A 26836-nucleotide genomic window follows, 5' to 3' on the forward strand; every position below is an offset into this window, starting at 1 on the left:
GTCGCCCCCCACCTCCGTAAGTATGGCCTTAACAATGATATTCAAAACAATACAGTTCCAAGTTGAAGAAGTGCAACAAGTATGTTCAGTCAATGTATGTCAGTATGTTCAACAAGTATGTCCAGTTCTCAATGATTCAATCATAAGCTTGAAAGAATTGAGTAAGCTGTGCATAGATTCCCAAAGAGTTTTCTCTTTTATAATTGAAGTAAATTCACAGATATAAACTGATAGTATTTGTTGTAATCATCAAAATGATTGTCATTATTCACGATTCTAATGAGAATGGATGTACAGAGATATGCAAAATTAAACGCTGGTGATAAAAGAAATCTTATAAGTTGTCATTTATAAAATTAAATAGCAACAAAAATGAGAAAAGCCTTAATTTCTCGGAAATGATTATGACTACAGAAAGAAAGGAAATAATTTTAGACTTGAAAATGAAGGTTCAAAGTTTCCTTCATTCACATTTGCATAAAAATAATATGTTCATAAATATATTAAAATAATACTGTATTTTGCCTAACAATTTTTGCAGCAAATTATATTAAAAACAAAACTGATCTCTTTTATTGTTTTTATGTTTGAGCTACTATTTACTATTTTTTATACTTCCAACTTTTTTGATTAATGATTTATTAGTTGTAAAATAAGTGTTATAAGTTAAGAAAATGAAAATACAACTGACACACAAGTAGTTATCTAATCAAAGAATGAAACTGATTTAAGCAAATTAAAAAAAAAAAGCAAAATAAGATTCACAATAAGTCAAAATGGAAAGGCTCTGAAACCAAATTTGTCTTAATTTTAACAATTTAAAAAGTTTTGTATTACCACTACAAATTTTGGTATAACCACTGACAACAGCGTGCCCCCTGATGAAGTGCTGTTTTTGCTAACATACATATCTTTAAAAATTCTTCTTTTCTTGTGCTTGATTTGTGTTTCTAACACAAGTACTTATATTATTATAACAAATTATTAGTAAAGAAATTGTGCGCAATAGTGATGCTTGCTGAGAAATAATGTTTTTTTTAAAATAATTTAATAGATAAACAAAGGCAAACTAAACGTTTTGAACTAAGAAAAAAAATCCGAATATTGATTATAATAGGATTTTTTCTAGAATAGAGAACAATGTGTAAATGGTAGTTTTATAGTCGTTAGTAAAGGCAAAATAATAATTAAAAGAAATTTGTTAACAGAGAGCATGTAAAAAGGTTCTTCAGGTACAGTTTCTATAAACAATAATTAATTTTCCATGAACAATAATGCGGTATAATAATACTTATTTCCTTCTTTTTTTAATTGTTTTAATGTTGCATTAAAATAACTGGGATCATTTTAATGTACTTAAATTCAAGTGCCTAAAGTGAAAATAGGGCAAAAGATTGAAAACTGATAGTTTATCAGAAAAAAACTATTGAACTTGCACTTTAACAGAAATCTGGATAGTTGATACACTATGAGAAGGTGAAAATTATAAGGCTTTTTCATCTTCTATGAGCAGAAGCAGCAGTTGCCTATCTTTTTTAATTGCTTATTTTTTTTCACTAAACAATTAGCAAATTAGGCATAAGAAAAAATAAAAGTTAATCATTTTCAAATTTGGTTAGTTGAAAGTTACATAAAAAACTTTTATAAGGGAAACTGGTGCAGCAATGTTTTAGGTAGGACCAGTTGACTGAAGCTGAATATGTTAACCTTCACCGGTAAAAGGCGGTAGTGCTTTTAAAGAATTATTCAAAAAATAATCTGACTCATTTAGCAAATATACATAAAATACAAAAACATGACAAGTATTACTCATTTAAAAAAAAATATGCTACAATTCATTTTTTTCCAAATTACAATTACAATATGTCTATTTATTAAGTACATTTTTTCTGTTTTCTTAGTCCTCTTACTTGGTAGACATATATCTCACACAAGCTAAAGTATTCTGATAACAAATAAATAAATGAAAAACATGAATATAGTAATGTTTTGCTTAAATCACTTTCTCTACATATGTTTCATTCATGGCAATGTAAAGCATGCAATTTTGATTACTAGAAAATGATAAACTTATAATATTTTTTTAAATAAAATACGTAGAAATAATACAACTTCAAAGGTCTTAATTTTTGCAGCATTATACATTGTAAAATGAGTAGTGCAAGCAATCAAGAAAACTTATGAGCAGAAAAATTGGGAAGTGATTACTACAAAAATTTAATAAAAGACAAATGGTGAAAACCAATTACAATGTAATACAAGAGAAGTCAATCAACAGTTTTTGAAAACGAGCTTATCCACTTATATGCCAATTTGTTTCACGAAAATTGAAAAACATAAATGCAAAACTAATTCTCAAGTATATTTAGTCTATTTTAAGCAATGGTGAAAGGGTTGACAATAAGGTACAATAATTAATAAATTATTTGCAGAAGATTTTTAATTCAGATTTGGAGTTCAAGGTAGAAAAGTTTCCAGCTTTATTTAAGTTTGTCAATAATTATATTTCTGTTCTCTAACAATATGGATTATTTCGACCAAAATTCATATTGAACAAAACAGCATTTTTAACCAATATGGTTCTTTTTTTATTCAACTGTTCCTGTTGTCCCATTTCAGCTTTCTTCCCCTTCCTTTTTTACATATCGGTAAATGATAAGCAAAATAAAAAAGTGAGAAAACTGAAATAAAGATTCTGAAATGAGTATTGCAGAAAAAAGGATCTCTCAGAATTTTAAATTTGGTACCAATACCAAAAGGTGTGCTATGAAATGAGACAAGCTTTTATTTAGCTTAAAAAAATTAGGTCTTTGTATGAAACATATGAGTACCTGTATGTGAGTAGCAAATTAAAGATAAAGGCTCCACACTTTTAAGTGATTACATTAAACTTGATGTGAAAAATTATAACACATGCGTAAGTCATAAAATTAAACACTTCTTATAAGTATTAGGCACAAAAAGATTCTTTCTTTAAAGAAAAAAAAAAAAAGAAAAAAAAAAAGAAAAAAAAGGGCAAAACAAAGAAAAACAAAAAAGGAGGAAAGGTAACTAGGGCACCACAAGGTCATGAAACTCTTATTTATCTAAATGAAATAAATTTGCTGAGTACTAATATACCATTTTGAGTTGAAAATTAACCTTTATTTTCTATTTTTTATAAATTATAAATGTGCATAAAATAATAACATTAAAAACTGAAAACTACAGTAATAATAACTAAAACTTTGTTATTATCCTTATTGCTTAGGTCAAACTACTCTCTCTTAAAATCAAAGATAATATTTTAATTCTGCACTTGCATCTTAATTAAAAAAAAAAAAAATTACACATAAGATAATATTTTTGAATGGTGATTAAAAAAGATTTATAATTACTTACATAATGGCTATATCTTTAAGTTACAAAATATGCTTAAACTAGGTATATGTTACAGAAACATAAATATTAAAAATAAATATTTTTGAAATAAATATCAAAAATATTAAAATTCCACTCAATTTAATAATAAAAAATATGTATTCTAATAATATCTGAACAGCCTTCATACTAAGCATAGAGTTTTCTTTATTGAATTTAGTAGATTATTACTTTGGTTGATAAAATTGCCTTTTTTTCATGCAGCAACGGGCAACAAAAATGATTTCAGTTTATTAAAAAGCTTTCAATATTTAAAGTTTAAAACTGCTGCAATATAAGCCCATAATTACTAGTTTCTCAATTTAAAATACCAGAATAAAACTTTGTCACTCATAGATATCATTTATTTTACAAAGTGTATTTAATTCATAATTATTTTGAAACTGTTAAAAAAAAATTCTAACTAAAATTTTTCTAACATACAAAAAACATTTATCCAATAGATGTTTAAATAGTTCAGATTAAATTAGGAAAAGTCATGTACTTTAGTCAAATCGTCGGTAATCCAAAAATGATAATTTCTTTTTTATCTTTTCTAAATTAAAATCTTATACATTTTAAAATAGAAAAAACTTTCCTAGTGCAAGTAGAAACGGGACATCAAAAATTAAGATATATGGTAAAGGGCGCAATTTCAAAAAATTTTCCTATTAAGGATGAATAATACTTATCATGCATTTATATAATTAAGTAAACCAAAAATAAGATATGTTGTAATTCATAAATATTTACAAATGAAGATTATTTCAATTAAGCACTAAAGCATTTTTTTTTTTTTTATTCAATTCATTATGTTCTACTATGCCGTTGTTAACTCTTTAATAAGCAAACCGAAAATCATATTAATCTAGAATCTGATTAATATTTATAGAGAAAGCCAGTCCCCCTCCCCTAGATTAGAATATGAATGTTTTATACAAAAACAAAAGTAGAACATAAATAGTTCTATTTTTGTACTGTACATAGGTAGAACATTGATAGTTCCACTTTTGTTTTGTACAGAACAAAAGTAAACCATTATTTGTAAAAAACTAAAGTTAAACAATATTTAAATGGTTTAGCAGAATATAAGTAACAAAATTTAAAATGGGTTGAAAAAATACAGCTAAAATGTGCAAAATTGTAGTCTACTAAACAATTTTCAAATTTTTTTTATACAAATTGAAAATTCTTACTATAATTTAATTAATTAAATGGAAATAGTATTTTTTTTTATAGTAGCATAAAAAAATTTATAGGAAATTTGACAGGCTACGGATGTATCTGGATCAAAAAGCCAAATTATATATATATAAAAAAAATGAAATAGCTGCCATTATTTAGATACTGCAAATCAATACATACTATTTTTATCAATGCTATATTAAAAAACTGCTAAGAAAACTTTTTACTTAATAAAAAAAATGAAAAAAAAATTTGTGCAGCAAAAAGAAGTTTTTATTAGCAAGTATTAAAAAGTTTTTTCCATAAACAAATATTACTGAAACAAAAATGCAAAAGTAAAACAATTATATTACATAGAAGACAATTTAGGTTTAAAGTGACATAGGACATCCATAACATATTTTTCAAATAAAGTATAATATCAAGTTCTTATATTGGTATTTTAAACAATGCAAATATATATGCAAACATCATATACATGGGTTGCCACTCTTATGTAGAATTTTTTTAAACGCAATAACGTTGTCTTGGATACTCGGACGTCAAACTGAATATAACTCTCTACAATAACCCAATTTAGAACAAATATTCCTCTTTAAGTAGCGTTATGAAAGATTGATTTTAGCCGAATAATTAAAAACCCAGCTTTTTCAAAACAAATTATCAACAAAGTTTGAATTCTCTCTTTTAAAATTTATAACATAATATTAGATAAAATAAATCTCACTATCTTTAAACGATTATGAAAACTGAAACTTAACCACTAAACTGTTCGTAAATTTTCACATAGTAAATTTAAAATTAATAATTTTTTAATAAAATATTTAGCATATTTCATAATTTTAAAGAAAAAAATAATGATAGTATAAATATATAGTACTTAATGTTAAAAACTAAGCGAAGATAAATAAAATACAGTAATGTCAAGAATAGGTTTACTGTAAGAATGTAGCAAAAAATGTTACCTACTTAACACGTTCTATTCATCATTTAGAGCTCACATTAAAATACTGAATTTTAAACTGAGCTGTTTTAAAATATCAATTTGATTTTGAAGAGTGGCAACCGTGGAAAAAAAAAAGTGTTAGATAGAAGGGGCAGGTTAGTTTTAAACAAGTCAATAATGAGCAACAGCCTTCTATTCAATTAAGGAAGTGTTGCAATCGGTGTGCCAAAAGTTTTGCACACATTCAAAGAGAGGGAAATTTAACAGGACAATTTAGACAAACTATAAACTAAACAAACACAAAAGGAATAAAGAAAAATAAGAAGTTAAAAAGAATATAAACAAAATATAAACATCAATATTTCGTGCAAACAACTGTAGTAGCAAAAGAAAATAAATATGTTTTATGAAATAGTGAGAAACATGGATGATGGGAGGTTGAACAGGGTTGCCACTCTAGCTTGTCTGCAAGCAAACGATGTTATCAATGTGTTTTAACGAACATGAGTGACATACAAAAACATGTATCCATGACAAAATGTTAACATTTAATGCTTTAGTGGCAAACTAAAAATATTAAGGACAGAACTAAGCTTTCTCCCCACAAACTTTTCAGAAAAATAAACGAGTGACAACCCACCTAACATGAGTGTTTAAGTTATCCCTTATCATTAAAGAAAAAAATGGTGACCATTATTTATGGACAAATAATACTAAATTGCAAGTTAATGTTTTTTGGCCCAAAATAAAACTATTTGTCAAAAGTCTAACTGGCAGCAAAGCCAATGCTGGTAAATTTTAATTCGTATTTTGAAACAAGCGTAGCATATGCTTAGTTAACAAAAACTTTGAAGCAATAAAATCAATTTATATTTCATCTCGACATAACACACAAGAATAAAATGTATTATAATTTGAAGATTTTTGAACGTCGACTTGTCAGAAATGTTACAATATAAATAGCTTGATGCAAACAAAATGCAAGTTCCAAGTCAAACCGAGATGCCGTACGATCTTCACTGAGACTACTGAAACAGCTCATATTTTATTGCGTGCTGCCATGTTAACTTTAAAACAAATATCCTCCTTTTTTGTTTAAAATTTCTAGTGCAGTTACAATAGGGTACAAAAACAAAATTAAAAAAAAAAAAAAAAAAAAAAAAAAATCATGCTAGAATATCTAAATTGCCCTTAATAGCCAAATCTGACTCTGCAGGTATGTCAACACTCACTTAGTTGAATCAGTGGCTACAAAGTAAACATCATCGGGGGCATCCACCCAACTGATCATTTGTTTGCGTCCACCCACTCGAGTGATAGTGGCCATCTTAGCCCTCCCATTCAAAGGGTTGTTCACTACAGAACTCCGAGCAAGAGAACTCACGTTGAAAATATCAGGCGTTGGCTTGATTACTCCTCCACCAGAGAGAGCTCTTCGTTTTGGTGGAATCCCAACTGCAAAAGAAAGAAAGCATCTATATGTATATATTTCTTTTACACGGCGACAAAAAAAAGCCTCATTACAACTCCCTGAATGGCAACGCTAGAAAATCGACCAATGATTGCCGCTAAAAATGTCACATGAGGTGGTTCAACCTATAGCGCTTTTAAAAACGGAAACTGAAATCACCAGAGAGCATCAGCTATGGCAATCTCATACTATTAAGCTAGGCAGAAGTGAGTAGTCTTTGTCGATAGATCTCTATTTTAGTATTTTGTCGAAAGTGCTTTTTTTTCACAAATTTATATATTACGAATTTATTTGACGATTTTTGATTTATATCACGAATTTAATTGTTTTATTATTGTTATCAGTTATTCATTGAAAAATGAGTCTCAGTCAATGAGTCTTTTTTTGATTTAAAATTTATTTTAATGACTTAGTATTTACTAAAAAGATGTAATTTTTATTTTAAAAAAAAGTTTTTACATGGATTTGAATGATTGTTTTGAATTCTTAGAATTTTGTGCATTTGCAATGTACCTAAGTTAGTAGCGAGAGAAGCTAGCTTGGTTTGCGAAGTAAACCATATAAGACTGCGTAGCAATTTTCGGGGATTGGCGAGCGTCAGCGAGCAGGGGGCGTAGCCCACTAGTATTTATAATTATTTTAATAACAATAATGATTAATTTAATCAATTTTGTACATTACATGTTAATAAAATTTTGTATCGAAAAATAATTTTACTTATTACTTCACTTGTTAGATTTCAACATGATTTTTCTAAAAAATCTTAATATCTAAAAACTGATCAAATAAATGATGGCTTCCACTCAATTTCAGAAATAAAATGACATGGCTTTTTTTTTTTTTCCAGAAACATTTCAGTCCAATATTATACCAGATTTTTGCAATGCATGTCAGTTTTTAAATTATAAAAGTCTCTCTCCTTTTTTAATACAGTGTTAAAATTGTACTTGGGGTAAAGCATAAACATATTGGTACATCTAGAAGCAAAGACGACAATTTCGAATCTCCAAGCATGGAAAAAAATATATATTTAATTAGCTTTAACTTATTTCATTTTCTGCACTTAAAAATGGATTCTATTAACATAATTTATTTGTAAAGGTAAATACTAATAAACAATTTTTTCCTATGCTCATCATATTTTGTTTTGTTTTGTTGTGCTCATCATATTTTTTTTCCTACCAATAATTTATCTAATATGACATAAAAAGTATGATTAGTGTTGTGGTATGTAGAATTCAAATCAATTGTAGATTACTGAATAGAGCAGCATTACTTATGTAAATTTTTAAGTCTTTCCATAACTTCATGATTTTAAAATTGTAACTAAGAATGAAATTATATAAACCTCGGGTCGAGCCCTCTTTATTACTCCCATCCATCTGTGCATAAAGCCATATTTGAAATGTTCCAAAACTTTGGATTCGAAGAAATGCGAATAGTTTAGTTTCTAAGCCTCCAAAAAGATTTGATTTTACGCCACAGAACGGGGTTACAAGTTTTTGACAATTGACAGTTTCATCGGTTTTAAATGTCATGTCAAAAAATATTTTTTTGACAATTGACAAAAACCCCAAAATTTGATGTAACCACAATTTTTAGCCATCATAAATATGAAGTATTTATAAAAAAACATATATAAAAAATTACAATTGATCAATTAATTAGGTTTTCGAATTATTTTGACATTAAACTCTCTTTTTGTTTTGACAATTACTGTCAAAAACACAGTTGTGGTAACAAAACATTAAATAATTATAAATAAAAATGCATAAATTGCAATTTATTCAATCTGTTAATTTGTAATATTATTGAAAATTAAAAAAATATAAAAACAATCTTATAAAAAAACTTAAACTTCTCATCCCATTCTCATTTTAACTCCTCCCTTCCCTATAACCAAAAAAAAATATATATATATATATATTTTTTAAGCTCATTTTTTAAAAAATTGTTCTCATTTTAACTAAGATTTATATTTTTGTAAATAATAATTAGTTTACTTATCAGGGAATATATTATAATCATGATTTATTGGAAATATTCATGTACATATAAGTATGGGTGCAGAAAATTTCCAGAGCCATCAGAACAATAGAAATTTTTTTTAGAGTTTTTATTTATTTTTTTTAGCGCAATAACTTTTTAAAAGTATTTTTTAAAAAGTAAAGTTTCCATATTGTAAAAAAAAGAAGAAAAAAAAATTGAAAATAAAAACAAAGTGAAAAATTCACTTAATTTTACAGAATTCCTGAATAAACGAGCATGTGTGTTAAAAATAAAGCTGAATAATAAATATTTTATCAACAAGGACACATATGCACACAAACACATTTTTCAATAAATAAAAAAAAAATTGCTGGAATTTCTTTAGAGCAAAAAATTTTCTAGGATTGCCCGAATTTTCCCCCTGAAACCTCATTTGCGCAATCAGACATTTTCTTCTTCTCCGCACAAAAGTAGCAATAATAAAGATAGAGAATCAAAAAGAAAATTATAAATTGAGATCAGACAATTATTGGTGATCACTTTAGTTTTTTTTTACTTAATCTGAAAAATCTGCCTAAATTGTGGCATAACAGAATTGAAATCAATATTTAGATTGATAATAATTAATTACTCATAGTTATCACCTGTAATATAAACTGAATAATTATAACACAGCAAATAATATTGGTCTTAAAGTATTAAAATACCTTGTTTTTAGAAAAACCAATTAATAGTTCCAATATATTTATGATATATTATAATTTTAGTAGTATATAATGCAAGCATTGCACATGGTTTAATATCTAATTCAATGTCCCCAAACAAAAAAGAAAAAAGGTTTTAGACAGTTTTTGTCAGATTTCGACAGGTTTTAATGAGTCATGGTAAAAACCAATTTTTGACGTCAAAAACTCTACCTCTGAACTTCTTTTCAGGATACACTAAAAATAAATTGCATACAGTGAAACAATTGCAGATAACCACCAATAATCATACAATATGTGTACTATTCTATTATTATTGGTGGCCATTACACATGAATTTTGAATTAGAGTTAACACTTTCTGACATTACGGCAATCTTGTCGTTTCCCATCGTTTTTCTTCTTCTTATTCTTAACTTATGAAGTTTTTTTTTTTTTTTTTTTTTTTTAACAACGATGATTTTGATAAGCTGTTACGCTTTGCAAATTAGAGTAATCACTTTTTTAGACATTTGATTACGATTCTATCATAAATCTCCAGTGCTTATCAATAATTTTTTCTGTCCCTTTTGCAGATATAATTCATTATTTTGGCCATTTACACATGCTTTTATAAATTTTGACTTTTTTTATTATTATTCAAGAATTCTTATTTGAGTAATAACTTTTTAACATGCTCAATTCAATCTTATATCTACAAAGTTTTCTAATTTTTTTCCAGACCTTTCCAAATTACGACATTTTAACATGATGTTACTACAATATGCAAATTTAAGTTCCAATTTTTACCCCCCTCCACTTTTGATGTTTTTGTTACAATATTATAATGGTACATAAATTTCGAATTTCAGCAATCAATTTCTGGCATTCTCAATTCGCAAACCTCCATCAAAAACTCATGTCCTTCGCTGATGAATTAAGTTAGTTTTTCATTAATTAACGTTTATTTCGGTAATTTCCACAGCTTCGATGTTTTTAACACGATATTATGGCTACAAACTAAATTCTTTTTAGAGTTTTTTTTTTAATACATTTGATCCGCAATGGTTTCAGACTAAATTTGCATCACTTATGGACTCAATCTTCAGCAGTTATTTGCTGTTTTTTCCCCCCTATTTTCAAATTTCTATAGTATAATACTACAGAATATAGACGACCTTATATAGAATACATTATTATATTACAATTTTTATGTTACTCCAAAGCACAAATTTTGATTTTGAGCAATACTTCTTAGAACGAAAAAATTTTATGACTTCATTAAAAAAATCGTGACTTTCATGATTTTCGTGACGACTAGATACCCTACGCTGATAACAAACATAAGACTATGGGCAGAGCAAGTAGCATTTATCTAGCCAATCAGCATACTTATTTCAGGAATGTTACAGCTGTTAAGGACTTATAAAAAGTGCAACAATTGATTAGACGAGTCGTTACTAGCCTTTTTAGTTGCTACTAATTTAGTAAAAAAAAAACTTTGAGGCTCATTATTAAATATACAAGTAAAAAATATAATTACAAAATCTATATACAGTGGTACCTCGAGATACGAGTGCCCTAACATACGAGTTATTTGAGATACGAGCTGTCGAGCGAGTGAAGTTTTGTTTTGAGATTTGAGTGACATTTGAGATACGAGGAACGGCCAGGCAAGTCCTTCTCATCCTCGACAATGCTCCTGCTCACCCACCGAACCTCGAACATGACATCCTCGAAGAGTTCAAGTTTATAAAGGTTCTCTATCTACCACCACTCCTATCCTGCAGCCCATGGATCAGCAGGTGATTTCTAATTTTAAAAAGCTGTACACTAAGCACCTGTTCCGGCGCTGCTTTGAGGTGACAGAAAACAGAAACCTCACCCTTCGAGAGTACTGGGAGGACAACTTTAACATCGTGATATGCCTCAGAATTATTGATCAGGCCTGGCTGAGCGTTGCAACGAGGACCTTGACCTCTGCATGGAAGAAGCTGTGGCCAGAGTGTGTCTGTAGCCGAAAATTGTGCTGTGACCTGAGTCTATAGCTTCGAAGGATTCGAACCCAAAGTGCCAGTGGAGGAGGATATTGGGTCTCTGGGAAAACCCATGGACCTGGTGATGGGTGAGAGAGACGTGAACGAGCTCATCGAGGAGTACTCTCAGGAACTGACGACAGAGGAATTACAAGAGTTACCGTCGCAGCAGCATTCGGGGGTTCTGCAAGAAATTGGTTTCGAGGAAGAGCCAGAGGTGAAGGAGGTTATCTCTACAAGTGAGATAAAAGTGTTCTTGGGAATGTGGGCAAGAATTTCACAGTTCGTGCAAGGAAACATCCTGAAAAAGTTGCATCTGGTCGTGCATCGGAACTATTTCATGACACTCGCCTAACTCATTTCTGCAGCATTCTGAGAAGGAGGAAGAAACAAACCTCCTTAGACAGTTTTTTTTAATCCAGCTAAAAAAGCAAAGACCGGTGAAGAGAAAAGCAGTGACTAAAATTAAGCATACAGTAGCATTTAAGATGTGTGCAACTTGCATTTAAGTGATCAAAATACAAATATGTATGCACACTTTATAAAACCAGTTTTTTTTTTTTTGCTTTACATTTTCTTTTATTATGTTTTTATACAATATTTGTCATTTATAAATACATTTTTCTTATTCAAAAACACGTAACAAGAACAATTGGGGGTAGCATTCTTGGGGCTGGAACGGATTAATGGCATTTCAATTAATTTCAATGGGGAAAATTGCTTTGAGATACGAGCAAATTGACATACGAGCAAGGTTACGGAACGAATTAAACTCGTATCTCGAGGTATCACTGTACATACATATAAATATGTTTTTCCATAGGTTTACATATACATACGTATATACATAAAGAACTTGTGAATTGTACTGAAAAACTGGTATTAGATAGTAAGATTTATCTTGGACTCTCAACCTAGTAGTGGTCTGTAATATATGGGTTGGGAAAACTGATTTAGATGTTTAAGAAGCAGTATTCAAGTTGCATTTGATTAAACTAGATTGTACAAAATAATAAAAGTAAAAATAATATATTTACCAGGCTCAACCCCATTCTGTTGTTCGTATCCTCTTTTTCGAAGAATGGTTGGTGATGCACTAGCAATGCTGGGTGTTAGACGCACATTATTTTCCTCCATGTCCATTGGATGTTTAGGTATTGAAAGAGAGCCATCTATGAAGAAAGTGAATATTGTATCATTTTAAAAGTTCTTCAATTGCAAAATTCGTTTTTAAAATCAAAATAAATTAGTAAATTCATACCTTCATTTCGAGGTGGCGGAGGAAAAGCTTCACGTTCTAGTTTTGGAATTTTATCCAAGGGGGTAGGTAGCAACCACTCAGGAGGGGGTAAATTGGGTGTCCCAAGTCTATGAGAAACATCAACAACACGACCTCTTTCGTGTGGCCCAAGTTTTGGCAAATCTGGTTGCCCTTCAATCATTCTAGTGTGAACTAAATATTAATAAAAATAGTTTTTTTTTAAGAATTAAGAATCTCATTAGAATGCTTTAAGTTTAGCATTGCATCCTTATTACCAATTTATTTACTACTTTTAAACAATAAAAAATATTTATTTTCCTATTATTTTTATTATGAGTAAAACAAAATAATATGCATTGGTTAAAAAATGTTAATAGCACTGAATTTTAAAATCTTAAGGGTGTTTTGATGCAATATTAATCATTACCTTTTTATAGATCATACTATCAAATCTTAGTTTAATTAGTCTATAAATCCATGTTTGTCATCAATTTAATTTTCATTATAAAGTACTTAACTCAGTACGTACATACTTCACTTCACCCTCTTTTCATTTTCAAATATAATAATTTCTCCTAACTGCTGAAAAATAGTATATGCATTGTCAATAGATAACAACTCTTCACCAACACTTAAATCCCTTTTATTATTAATACTATTTTAGTTTTTCTTTTTTTTTAAAGTAATTTACACAATGGTAAATTTAATCATCTCTGTCCGACTAAATTAGTTTTTTAAGTTTGAAACAGAGTTTCGACCAAAAAGAAACGATTCATTAAAGAAAATATTTTGGTTAGCCATTTTAAAAAAACTAAAATAGGAAAAATTATCAGTTCTATTTCATATGCTTAGAAGTACAAATTTATGTTCAAAATCAATTTCGTTCTTCCATTTTTTTTCTTTTTAAATTCATCAAATCCAAATTAAAAATGTATCTGCTCTTAGTAAATATGTTTTTGGAAAGAATTTCATAATATTGCACTGTCATGGAACAACAAATGTCACATATTAAAATACCAAGATTAATACCGATTTAAAATTTATGATACCCAGGTAGAAAATGAAAAACATAAATTTTAATGGACATTCAAATTGGCTCAAATTATAAGAAATTAAAATTTTACCAAGAAAACCTGATAAGAGTAAAAACACTTATACCTCTTCATTCTGAAAGTTTGAAATTTATTTTCAATTAGTTCATTTATCTAATTTCAATTACTATTTACTTGATTTCAATTATTTGAATTTTTTAAACAAATTTTTGTGAGATCCCACTAAAAAAACAAAACAAAGGGTATTTTTAAAAGTTTTTTCAGATATTGTAATTTCAGGCGTATTATTAAACATTCTGGCACGTTTAAAAAAACATTAAAAGTTGTGAGATACTTTTATACGTCACTTTCAAAGCAAAAGTATGTGAGATGAAAATTCAAGAAATCTAAATGGCGTTGTAAACTACACGCGATACTATCTAAAAATATAGGTGGTGATTTTTGTGACTCCATGGTTTAAATTAGCTCTAATACCGAAGTCCAGGATGTGCTTCAGAGATATATAGTTAAAGACACAGTTTTAAGTATATATCTGGAGCACATTCTAATAAAATATAGTTAATGATTGAATAAATTTGCTAACATTAATACCAAATACTTAATAAATCACAAGGATTCATAGAAATTAAACTAACTTGTCCTCAAAAAATGAATCAAGACTAATTCTTAAAAACTTTAATTTATTGAATCTCAACAGTTAATTACAAACATAAATTGAAAATAAAAAAATTAGGCATTGAAAAATACTGGTGATTGATGGAGGCATTCCAATTAAGAAAATACTTAGTACATGAAAAATTATTTAGTATAAATACAAATGAAACAAGTTCATATTACTTCGGTCTGGCTAGTTTAATATTTACAAAAAAAAATTAACTTTAAATTCATTGAATTAAGGTTCAAAAAATTGAATTTCAGTTTAAATTGAAGATCAATATTGGAATTAGAAATTTTTGATTTTTACAATAAGAATCAACAATGCAGGAAACAATAATTGAATGATTATAACATTTTGACTGTTTTAAAGTTAATCTTATTTTTTCATTATTTATTTCGAATTCAGGAAATTTTAATTATAAGTACTAGCAATACTTAACATAATGCATGATATTGAGTTCAATCATGTTGGTATTGAGTCAATTTTCTGTTAAATTCTAGATTTTACTCATTTTTTAAGACAAAGTAGTTTTTTGCTGTCATTGCTAAAGATATCCAGTTTCTAAAATCTCAATATTGTAATACGACATCATAATGTAATTTGAATTGAAAATCGTGCTTTTTAGTAGTTACTTTTTAATTAATTTAATTGGAGAAGTTCCGACCAGAAATCCACAAGGTTTGTCAATCAATATTTTGGTATTTGTTGCTACAAATTTCTACATAGATTTTAAGTTCTTGATGTTTTGCTACAACATTCGTGAATTTCAAATCATGCATTTGAGTTAACACTTTTTTTACCACAATAAATCTGCAAGATAATTTTTTTGGTAGTTACTAATATGGCTTTCATTTGGTTTTTAAAATCTCAATGTTTTATAACATTATTTTCCGGAGAACTTTAAAAATAACACAAGTGAGGAATCACTTTTTTACCACAATAAATCTGCATGATCGTTTTTTTTGGTAGTTACTTAAAATGGTTTTCATTCGGCTTTTAAAATCTCAATGTTTTATAACATTATTTTCCGGAGAACTTGAAATCGCGCAAGTGAGGAATCACTTTTTTACACAATCCGTTATTGAGGATTCTGTAAACCTACATGGTTTAATTGATCACAGTTATGTTATTCATTGCCAATTTCACGATTTTCAAAACGACTCTTTAGCAGTATATTGTTTTGTACAGAGAATTTCAAATCACGCACTTGAAAAATAACTTTCTAAAGCACCAGCAATGCGACAATTTTATTGTCTGTAAGGCTTACTCTGTTACATTTTCAACAGTTACTGCTACATATTACCATGTTAATTTTAAAATTTTTATCTCTTTTTAGATATACTATTTTGATCTATGAACTGTGAATCATGATTTTAAGTAAGCACTTTACAACACACTATAGTTGTGACAATCCAACCGCAAATCCGCATTTTTCGAAATGGGAGAGTTTGCTCATTTTGAAACCGAGTAAATGTATTCATGGCGATAGTAATCTTTTGATACAAGAGAAGATTAAAAATATGTGATTTTTTTCACTGTAGTGAAATACCACTATAACTGAAAAATTTTGGATTTTGCTTTTATGATATCTGTTTTTTAAATCATTTTATAGCTAAAATTGGATAAAGTCACACAAAAATCTGTAAACACGGAAGTCTGGTAAAAAGCATAAAAAAGTGGAGGATTTTCATCTTTGGTTTATTTTTGCTATTTATAAAAAAAGTCCCATAGAAATAATAAATTATGTGTAACTCAAAAGAGAAATTTGAAATGAAAGAACAAACCAGAACTAGAAAAGTGAGTATAATTTGGGTTCAAAATTAAAAAAAGAATTGTGTTTTTGTTTATGTTGAAACACTACTAAAGGACTAAATTAACCTTCTTTAAAAAAAGAAAAAAATTGCATAGGATGGAATAAGAAAAAAAAATTAATATTTCAAGTATTTCCTTTATTGACTAATACATTGATTAAGGTATAAAAATAAATGTGCTGCTTTTAGAAGTTTCTGACTTCACGTAATGCTATCAACAAAGGAGAAGGTACAAAACTGTTTTTACATTATGAATTAGAATTTGCAATTAGAATTTTGGATATGTAATTCATATTTGCATAAAATTTTGAACTTTTCTTGCTTAAGAAAGAGTTAATTAACTGACAGCAGATGAAAATACTCAAAACTGTGCAAACTGATTATATTCTAATAAGTATAGTTATGTTCAAAATTTCAAAACTAATTGAAGAAACTTAAAAAGTAAAATAAAAATAGTAAAAAAAATTTTAAAAAAAATCATTACAATTTTTATACATCCTCTAATTATTTAAAAAAATTTAAACAAATTATTTATATAATATATTTTTTTCATATAGAATAATTTTTCAGGAAAATATATTACAAACAAACAATAAAAGATCTCAATTCCTTTATTTAACACAAAATTTATTGGAAAAATTTTGATCACTTCTTTAAATACTTTATAATATTAAAATAAATAAAATAAATGCAACTAAATATGCAAATAAAGCATGCATAAATTAAGAGCTATCTGTAGAGTTTAAATTGCCAAAAAGAGACATACATTCTTGTTTGATTGCAAGAATATTGATGGGCTGGAAAGGATTTCTCGCAGCATGTCGTGGTTTTACTAAGTGGCTTGCATAACGTCGAGCCTTTCTGGTTAATGGCGTAGTATGAAGATAGAATGCTGCCCTTGTTTTCATAATTGGCCTAGGGCTCCCAGCTCTTATAACAAGTCCATGAGCTGTAGCACAATGTCTTGCGAGGTGTGCTTTTAACTTGAATTCCTTAAAAAGAAAAAAAAATTTCAGATGCTGCATTTTACCTAATAAGTGAACAGATATATAGCTTAACCAACATTATTAATTAGTTAATGAAAACTTTAAACATGAATGGTAGGTCAATCAATAATAAATGCAGGACTGCCACTAGGGTAAAACTTCAAAAATAGTTGCTTCAGATATGAAAAACAGCCATTAAAATAATTGCCAGAGGCATAAAAAGTTTCCCTTCTGTCTCTAACATATTCTTATAATATTTATACTTTAATGATATAAAACAATCCAAAAAATGTATTTTTTAGACCTCTACACTTAAAAATATATATACAAAATGCAAATTTTAAATACACAAAATGCAAAGACCTTAAACTCGATCTGTTGAAGGTGCATACATTTAACGCTTTGAAGATGTTTACAGAAATTCTCAAAAAATAAATAAAGCAAAAGGAAATATATACACAGAAAAAATTTATATTATGTTATACACTGTGCCTCTAAAATATTTTTTGAGCATAATAATTAAAAATACATAAAGAACTAAATTCAATGTTTTAATAATACATAAGCAATATACAGATACTTTCATATCTCTGTAACAGATTTTGTAACTTTTATTTTAAAAAAGCCTGATTTGGAATTTTTATTTTTAATAAAATGTTAGAAAATGAGAATTGTAACTTTTTTGTCTCATACATTTTGTGTCATATTTTTTTTAAAAATATTAACATTAGAAGCTTACATCGTTACCAAATACACTCCTGACTTTTGCCAGTTATGCAAAGTTGGATGTTAATGTAAGACTATTTATGTTACTGATCACTCAGAGAACACTAAGAGTATTTCTCATCAGCTACATTACTTGATTTGGCATTTATAAAAGGACATTTTTAATAAAAAGTTTATGAGTTAAATGATTAACACTAATATGAATATAGTTATTAAGAGTTTAAAATAAAACTATATTTATGCTTAGAATTTGCTCATAAATGCTCACTGTAGGAAACAACTGATTCAAAAGGAAAATACACAATAGTCAAAGCTCATTTGCAACGGAAGAAAAAATAACTATTATTACTTATTTATTAAGATTTACATATATTAAGATTTCGTTTTATGATCTAGTATAACACAATACCTACAAAAAGTTATTTCCAGAACAAGAACAATAACTAAGTTTAATTTCAAAAACTTACTTTTCCACATCCAGATATTGTACACCTATGAGGCCTATGCGAAGCAATGTGTGATTGGAGTTTATCTGAACCAGATCCAGAGATTAAATCTACAGATTCTGGAATAAAAGTATGTATTACCATTAATAAGTATCATTTAAAGAAGGGAAAAAGTTTGGAGAAAATAAAAGTTATCAATAAAATATTTACACCTATTAATTAAGATAATTTAAATAAGTCCAAGTTTTGAATTGAAAACAAAAAGATAATACAGCACAACATTATTAATTGTCTAGCATTATTTTATAATGAAGCTGTTTTTAAATTGAATGCTTACTAAAAATTGGATGCATTTTAATACTGAATAGGATTCTAGATTTTGAACTCTGAAAGTAGTTTTTGACAGGGCACAAGGATTTAATATTTAAAATATTACATAAATTAAAAAAACATAGAATTTTAAAAGTATTTAAATTCCATGTTTAACCATAGTGCACGCATAGCACCCCTACACAGTGCGGCCAGCTTGCAATTAAAATAATTGCACACTGCAATTAAAATAAAACATAATGCAATTGAAATAAAACACGCTATTTCTGAAACAAAAATGAAAAGCTAGAGGGAAAGTTTTTTACACTTGAACTTATTAAAATATTATGAAAAATTTGAATATGTTGCGACAGGAGTCACATGAATTTATAAATCTAACATGTCAGCAAAAACATAAATAAGAATAAACTACTAACTAAATAAAAATAAATGAATAAAATTAATTAATGTTGATAACTTTCATAACAAATATAAATTACCCACCTAATCTAGTAGGATACTTTAATCCACCAAAACGTTTAAAGTAATTCCAACAAGATTGGCACAATCTACATTGCAAATGAGCAGGTCCAAATGCATACCACTGACTAGATGTGGGGGCTAAAATTTAATAACAAAAATACTATCATACTATTATCTTGACAAAAATAATTATGATAATATAAATATTATGACTAAAAACATACTGTAGCAGCTTTCACAAGGTCGCCCACTAGCAGAAGGACTTTCACCAGGATTGGCTCCATTTAATACGCCAGGTTTATTATTACTGTAAAGTATAGAGACGATTGAGATTAAGTTAATTCAAACTACTTAAGTTCAGCAAAAGTAGTAAAAAAATAATTAATAAATAAGTATACTAACTAGTTAGGAATGTACACTTGTTTTAGTTTGCTCTCAGCTTCCACCGCCTTAACTCTTTTCTGCTGAACATAACGGTCTGTAGTTTTCCACATGTAATAATACTCTATAACATTCTTTAAACTTTTCCAAGGCAGCTATATATAAAATAATGAATGAATACTATCTTCAAAGGTTGAAAAGTTAAATATTTTGTTATAAACATTAATATATACATATAATAAATAAGAAAAGGCTAATAATGTTTGATATATATATTTACCACATTATCACTTTTATACTTTATTACATAGTCCAGTTAATCTGATTCTCAACTTTAAAAAGTCATAATTACAACGTTTAGAAAAAATTCCTAAACTATCCGGGAGATATAGATTCTAGACATAAGTCACTCCTAACTGGTATAATGCTTGATTTAAGATAACAATGTTAACAAACCACATATATTTAATAAATTTACCACAATTTAACTAAAAAAATTAACCAGATAAATTTTTTAGTATTATGTTAATGTTTGTTAGATAAATTAAAGAATTTTTTTAAAAATTACAGGAAAGATCAGGACAAATCTTGGCAAATACAATACCATTTCGCGAAATCGATAAAAATAAGTTATATCATTTTAGATGCTAATAATGAAGTATACAATTAAGACTAAAAAAAGTGATTTGCAACTTACAAAATCTTGTCTGACATCGATGAAATCTTTGCCATACTTTTCTAATGCTTCCTCGAAAAGGTTGGCCTCTGAAGCAGACCATTCTTCCATTTCATCTCTACATAAAACTGGTCCACCACTCGGCACTAAAGATGCTAGTGCTGTAGTTATGTCGTAATTATGCTTGTGCAAAATATCCATAGCATGGAACTAAGGAAGGAAAAAAAAAACTATTTAAACTCTTTAAAAAACAACTTATTATTTAGAATGCAGAAAATTATTTTAGGCTAACAGTGAGCGTAGAATTTTTTTTATTTGAAACTAATTGTGGGAATGCACAACCTGCCGGTCAAAACTAGCCCTTGAAGTGAGTGGCTCGGCTCTGTAAAGTTTTAAATATTAATAAAAATATATGAAGTTTTTTAATTAAAATTTTTTTAAAAATTGCGCCTTGGGGGGAACAAAAAGCTGTATTAGAAAAATAACTTGCTTTAATTATTTTTTTATTGTTTAGCCTGACTTTAAATTACTTATTGTTTTAGTGCAATTCTGAGCATGATTGTAAAAATTTCTTTTTACAGTTATATTTATGGCTGAGATTAAAGTGTTTGCATAGAAATGCAATAATTTGCAAATTTCAAATATTACAATCTATAAAATGTAATTACATGCACTTTCAAATAAGATCTTAATAGATAGCATTTTTTTTAGCAATTAGATAGCAGCTTTTTAGTTTCTGTGGGAATGTAGAGTGGAGTTTCCATCAGAAAAAAATTGAGCAAATCTGCTCAACGGAAGTTGTTTTTTTCAGAAACTTAAACAAACAACCATATATTATTGATTGTATCAAAGCTAAGTTTATACTGTCCAAAACTACTGGAAGAAAGCAAAGAAAAGTTTTGAATTTCTTCTGCTAAAAAATTGTGTGTGTTAGAAATAGAGTGATTTGTAAAGACTTTTATTCTTAAAACTATTACTTCCGGTTTCACCTTTAAAAAAAATTTCAATAAAGGTAACAGAAGTGAATTACAACTTTTCTTCAGAATCATATTAAAAGAATTTTTGCATTGGTTTCAAAAAATCAAATAACTCTAAAAGAGAAATATTTTTCGTTGTTAAACTTACTAATGTAATGTCCCTAGAAGCAGCAGCTGCACTCATGTGAAGACTTGGCTGTTTAACTGAACTAGAGCAATCCAGGGCTCTTGCAAATGTGCCTACAGACCTTAAATAATGCAATTATTAACAAACATGCCGATGAAATACAATTACAAATATAAGAATAAAGAAAAAATTTGCATTTTACTTATTCCATGTTGGAATTTTAAAAAAATCAACAATTAAAAAACATAACAGGATATCGCTAAGATATCTTAATAAGGGATTATGAAACAGAAAAAATTTTATTATATAATATGTAACACAGTAGAAGATCTATATACTGTAATTTTCCATAAACCACACTAGCTCCGTGGGGGTAAATAATGAAATTTACAATTAGGAAATTTCTAATAACTAAGCAATAAATATTAACTTTTTACAATATTTGTTTGATTATCTGAGAGGTCAAAATTCCAAAAGTTAAGCAAATGAACATTGATTAATTTGTTAGATAGTAGTTCTAAAGCTGCAGAAAATTCAATTTTTGTTGTTGTAAATATCAAATACTTTGCACTGTTTGTGTTTTTTAATTTGCTATACCTAATGTTTATTTTAAAAGTTGATTTGTTCTAGACAAGATTTGCCATAATTAGTAGGTAAGTTTAAAGATAAATGATCTATCTAACACAAAATTTCAAAGTTCCAGGTTTCAAGGTTTTGGTTATAAAGATCCTGAACTGTATTTTATTTTGTTATTAATCATATCTTAATAAAAATTCATTTTTATTGGATTTCGAAATGATGATCAGTAAAACAAAACATAAAAAACCCACTTTTGACATGATTTTAGCATAAGTAGTGTTGAAAATATAATTGAATTTTAATCATTTTCAGCCGTAGCTTGTACGATAAAGCAATAAGCCTAATATTATACAATGACAACATTTATCATTTTACAATTTTGAAATATGGAAAGTTTTTATTTAATAACATTGAAATTAATTTGAATAAATCATAAAGAAATAGCATAATTTAATTTATTACCGGCAGATAATTAAAAACTGGTCAATTTGTCTATCTGTCAAATTATGGTGTGGTGTATAAACAAGCTCTTCAAGATCTTCTAATTTTCGAGGATCTTCAGTGCCTGCATAAAAGAGTATACAAAATAAATTAATCAACTATTTTATTCTATTTTTGCAAAAAGGTAAAAATTACATTAAATATGTAAAATTATTTAAAATAAGTACCTTCTGGCAACATAGGTGGAATTTCAGCTTGGTATCTAGGTCCAACTCTAATTTCTCCTTTGTCTGCTAATAGCGTTTTTTGTTGTGGATCAAAAACCAAAGAGTAAAAGAAGCAGTCCTAAAATGTTTATTATAATAATTATACAGGAATAAAAGAAAATAGCAGAAATGACATTTTGTCTTGTAAAATAGTGCTTTTGTCTCAAAAATATAGCTTTTTCTCAGTAGAGTTCTAGCCATGGATAAATAACAACAGTTCAACAATTTTCAATAATATTAGAAAGAATGTACATATAGAATTTTAAAAGCTCAAAATGAATAAGTTTAAAGTCAAAGATTGAGATCACACTACTAAAATAAATAATGTAACTGAAATATATAATTATCTACAAATGAATTTTTTTTAGATATTTTTAATAAATGAATATGATTCAAACTTTTATTTAATGATATTATCACAAAACATTTTGAAAAATAGAAAAATCTGCATGAAAAAATTACCATTAAATTTAACAGGGATGATTACAGACTCTGAAAAATTTCAGGAATTTTAGCCAGAAAAAGTATATGAAAAATTCTCATATATTAATTCATTGCTGTTAATTAATGCTTATGGAAAGATATAAATCCTGATCATAATTACCATGAAGGAGAAATTGATGTATTCTTTTTTTTAATATTCATGAAATTTTCAAAAAATTATATTCATGAAATTTAGGAAATATTTTTTAATTATTTGTGACAACATTGAAAATAAATGTTATGAAGACTATAGCCAAAACAGACTTTTCTTTTTAACCACAAATTAGTATTGTCTACTTTTAAACCTAAATTGCAAGAATATAAATCATTATGTATGGATTTTTGAATTGAGTAAACACAAATTGCATTTTATTTTTAAATCGCACACATACCAATAACAATGTGTGCTTTTAAGATCAAGTGAATGTGAATCAAGATGTTTTATTTTGAAACTGCATGCACGCAAAAGTGGGTTTCTAAATTGCATGTATATGAATTTTAATGTGCAATTTTAAAACTCATGTAAAGAAATCGCAAAGTGAGACTTTTGTAATAGATATCAGGGTTGTCTGGTTTAAACCAAATAGTTTTTATTTTAAAAAATATTTCTATTGCAAAATGATAGGAAAAAAAAAAAAAAAACATTCCTTTCAAATCTATAAGCAGAATTAGAGTTTCCTCAAGACATACCTATGCAAATTAATGTGAGCAAATGTAAGATAAAATCAAGAGGTTACTTAAAAATATTTGATATTAGGAAAAATTTGAATGAACTAAAATTTTAGATTCATACAAATCAAAATCTTACAGTTTAAACTTACAGGAAGCTATTTTATTCAATGGTATATTTTCAGTTGAATTAACATTGATAAAATATATTGAGAAAAAGAAGAAAAAAATAGAAATCTTAAATTAAGCTGATAAACTTTTCACATTTTGATATTAACTTTCACTTAAAAAACACAACCATTTTTAACAAAACATATTATTTAAACATACATTTTGTAATAATAAAAGTTTGAAAAACTTGTTTAAGATCATATTTAATGAGTACTTTACCTCTTTATTCAGATAATAAAGAAGTGATTCAGTTTCATTTAACAGTGTTACAGAACATTTCCCTCGAATATGTGTGGCTGGCAGTGTTTCTACTTGTCGAGACAGAAAAAGTTCTCTGTGTTTCAGTTGATGACGTTCCTTTTCAGCTAATTGTTCTGCCTCACGTTCTTGTTCTTCCTCTAAGGCACCTTAAAAGGAAATTCATAGATTTCAGAAACAGTTAAATTGAAACTTACAAAATGTTTTCCAAAGTAGTTTCATATCTCATGATAAATTAAGCTCTGAACTTAATTAATTAATCTGAGATTAATCAGATTAAATGTATTATGTGTTATAATACATTTACAAAATATTATAAATTATGTACAAGTATTGAATTATTTTTCTGCAAAAGAGTCAAGTATTTAATAAAAAGGCACAACTCTCGTTTTTTTTTATTCCTTCTGGGAAGGTGCCGATTTTGCTTGCATAATTACGATTTTTATAAAAGTAGGGGAGAGTTGGATAAAACGGGATAGTCGGACAAAACGGGATACGTCGCCTAGGGACCAGACTATTGCAGCTATCTAGTGGACAACAACAGAAACGTGTTATTCGACCGTGATTATATTATTCTCGGTGCGTCCCGTCTCGAGATCACTATTTGATAGAAAGTTGTAGGTCTCAGAACTTTTTTATTCTATTTTCTTGCCATTTTCTACATTTACGTACGTTGTTTTTCACATTGTACTGCCTATATATATGATAATAAAATTCCGGTGAGTATTAAATTTGATTAACCATTTAATTACCAATATTTTTATGTGCAGTCTATCTTATTTCCTTTTCACATTTAGGTAGCAGCCATGTTTGTTTCAAAAAGTGTCGGAGTCGGACAAAACGGGACACTTATGAGTTGGATAAAACGGGATAGAGATTTTATGTCCCGTTTTATCCACCTATTTATTTGTTGGATTATTACCTTTTAAAATAGCCATATATTAATGTAGGCCTAGGCTTTTTGAACAGCTTATTTATATTAGCTATATATATATATTTGAAAAATTTAGTCTCCTTATATAGTAATGCAAAATTTGTTTATTAACGTTCATTATTAAGCATTTTATTTTCGACTCTAGGATTTCACATCTTTCTTTAGAACTAATTGTAATGTATTTCTCCGATGAAGACTTGAGCTTTTTTATATATGCACTTCTTAATTTTCTGGATTGCTCAATTCAATCTAAATTCAATTCTAAAAAGAATTCTTCTCTTTGTTTACTGAAGAATTTAAATACTTGATTATTAAAGAGTCTTTCAGGGATCTTACGACATCAACGGAGTGAAATAGAAATAAAAGTGAATTAGAAATGGAAGAAAAGGAAGGGATTATTAAGCTACAAAAAAGGACCAAGAGAATTGAAGAAAAGGCTGCTAAAAAATCTCTATTAAAAGCACAAGGCACATCTCGACAACGAAAATTGCGGAAATGAGCCTTCATGTTTGAAAACTTATAGTCTTTAAAAACAAATGTAGCATCATATTTTTTGTGTACTTACTTATAAAACAACAATCTATATAAAAGTGCTAGAACAGTAGAGCAGTAAAATCCCATGAATATAATTTATAGAAATTTTGCTTTGCAGTTCTCTGTCAGTTAATTATGCTCTTCACTTAGTTTTATGCAAAAAATTTAACATTGTAAACCCTATCCCGTTTTATCCAACCCAGGCATGCTAAAACGGGATATGTAAGAGTTTGGAAATTAATATTTTTTTCTATTTCACAGTCATTAAAATTAGTTTAAAATGTTTTTTGTGTGCTTCAATAAATGCTATAGCTACAAAAAAAGTAATGTATGGTTTGCCTTAACAGATATTCCATAGTAAATAAAAACAATAATGGTATCCCGTTTTGTCCAACTCTCCCCTACCGTGCAATGATTTTGGCAAAAGTACCGTTTGGGGGGGGGGGTTGATTTTTATGAAACTACTGATAAACGCACAAAAAATCCATTTGTATTAGGCCCTGAATGAGTTAAATTACATACTTCACTCATAAGCTATGATGATAACTGCATTTTATTTTATTTTTTTTATTTTAGACCTTTGTAACTATTTTTCCCTTCATGGGGCAACTTTTTCCGTTTTTTTTTTTTTTTTTTTTTTTGCTCATTTTTTTCTCCATGAAAATTTCCCCCTGATGAATTTTGAATATTTTTCATTTTTAGAGAATTTTGTTAGTGAATTCAATTCTTTACTTAATAAATTAGTGTTAATTTTACATTGAACTAAATATTCTTATCCACTAAATATTCTTATTTTAAATATTCTTATCCTCCAATAACAAATGGATATTGAAAAGAATTAAGACTTACTTTCAAAAAAATGTCAAAAAACATTTGATAATAAAATCTAATTCTGATGCT

General features: G+C 27.7%; 1 protein-coding gene across 4 annotated transcripts in view; it reads right to left on the reverse strand.

The window, feature by feature from the left end:
• LOC107455553 (metastasis associated 1-like) overlaps positions 1-26836 on the reverse strand; it is a 36542-nt gene that overhangs the window by 2772 nt on the left and 6934 nt on the right. The window contains exons 5-17 of one of the 4 annotated variants that reach the window (XM_016073164.4): positions 24430-24617; positions 22849-22966; positions 22643-22745; positions 21623-21722; positions 20519-20707; positions 19843-19976; positions 19665-19747; positions 19462-19578; positions 18670-18767; positions 17257-17482; positions 12970-13161; positions 12746-12880; positions 6915-6985 (exon numbers count right to left, since the gene is read on the reverse strand). In XM_016073164.4, the coding sequence (XP_015928650.1) occupies positions 6915-6985; positions 12746-12880; positions 12970-13161; positions 17257-17482; positions 18670-18767; positions 19462-19578; positions 19665-19747; positions 19843-19976; positions 20519-20707; positions 21623-21722; positions 22643-22745; positions 22849-22966; positions 24430-24617 (1754 nt within the window). Of the gene's footprint in view, positions 1-6762; positions 6986-10087; positions 11237-12509; positions 12881-12969; positions 13162-17256; positions 17483-18669; positions 18768-19461; positions 19579-19664; positions 19748-19842; positions 19977-20518; positions 20708-21622; positions 21723-22642; positions 22746-22848; positions 22967-24429; positions 24618-26836 lie in introns of those variants that run through there. The other 3 variants (XM_016073163.4, XR_015433757.1, XM_043040497.3) reach the window with 3 other exon arrangements.

This window comes from Parasteatoda tepidariorum, chromosome 5 (assembly GCF_982258835.1).
Source record: "Parasteatoda tepidariorum strain Cologne lab strain chromosome 5, Ptep-v5.0, whole genome shotgun sequence".
In the NCBI taxonomy this organism is placed as follows: Eukaryota; Metazoa; Arthropoda; class Arachnida; order Araneae; family Theridiidae; genus Parasteatoda; species Parasteatoda tepidariorum.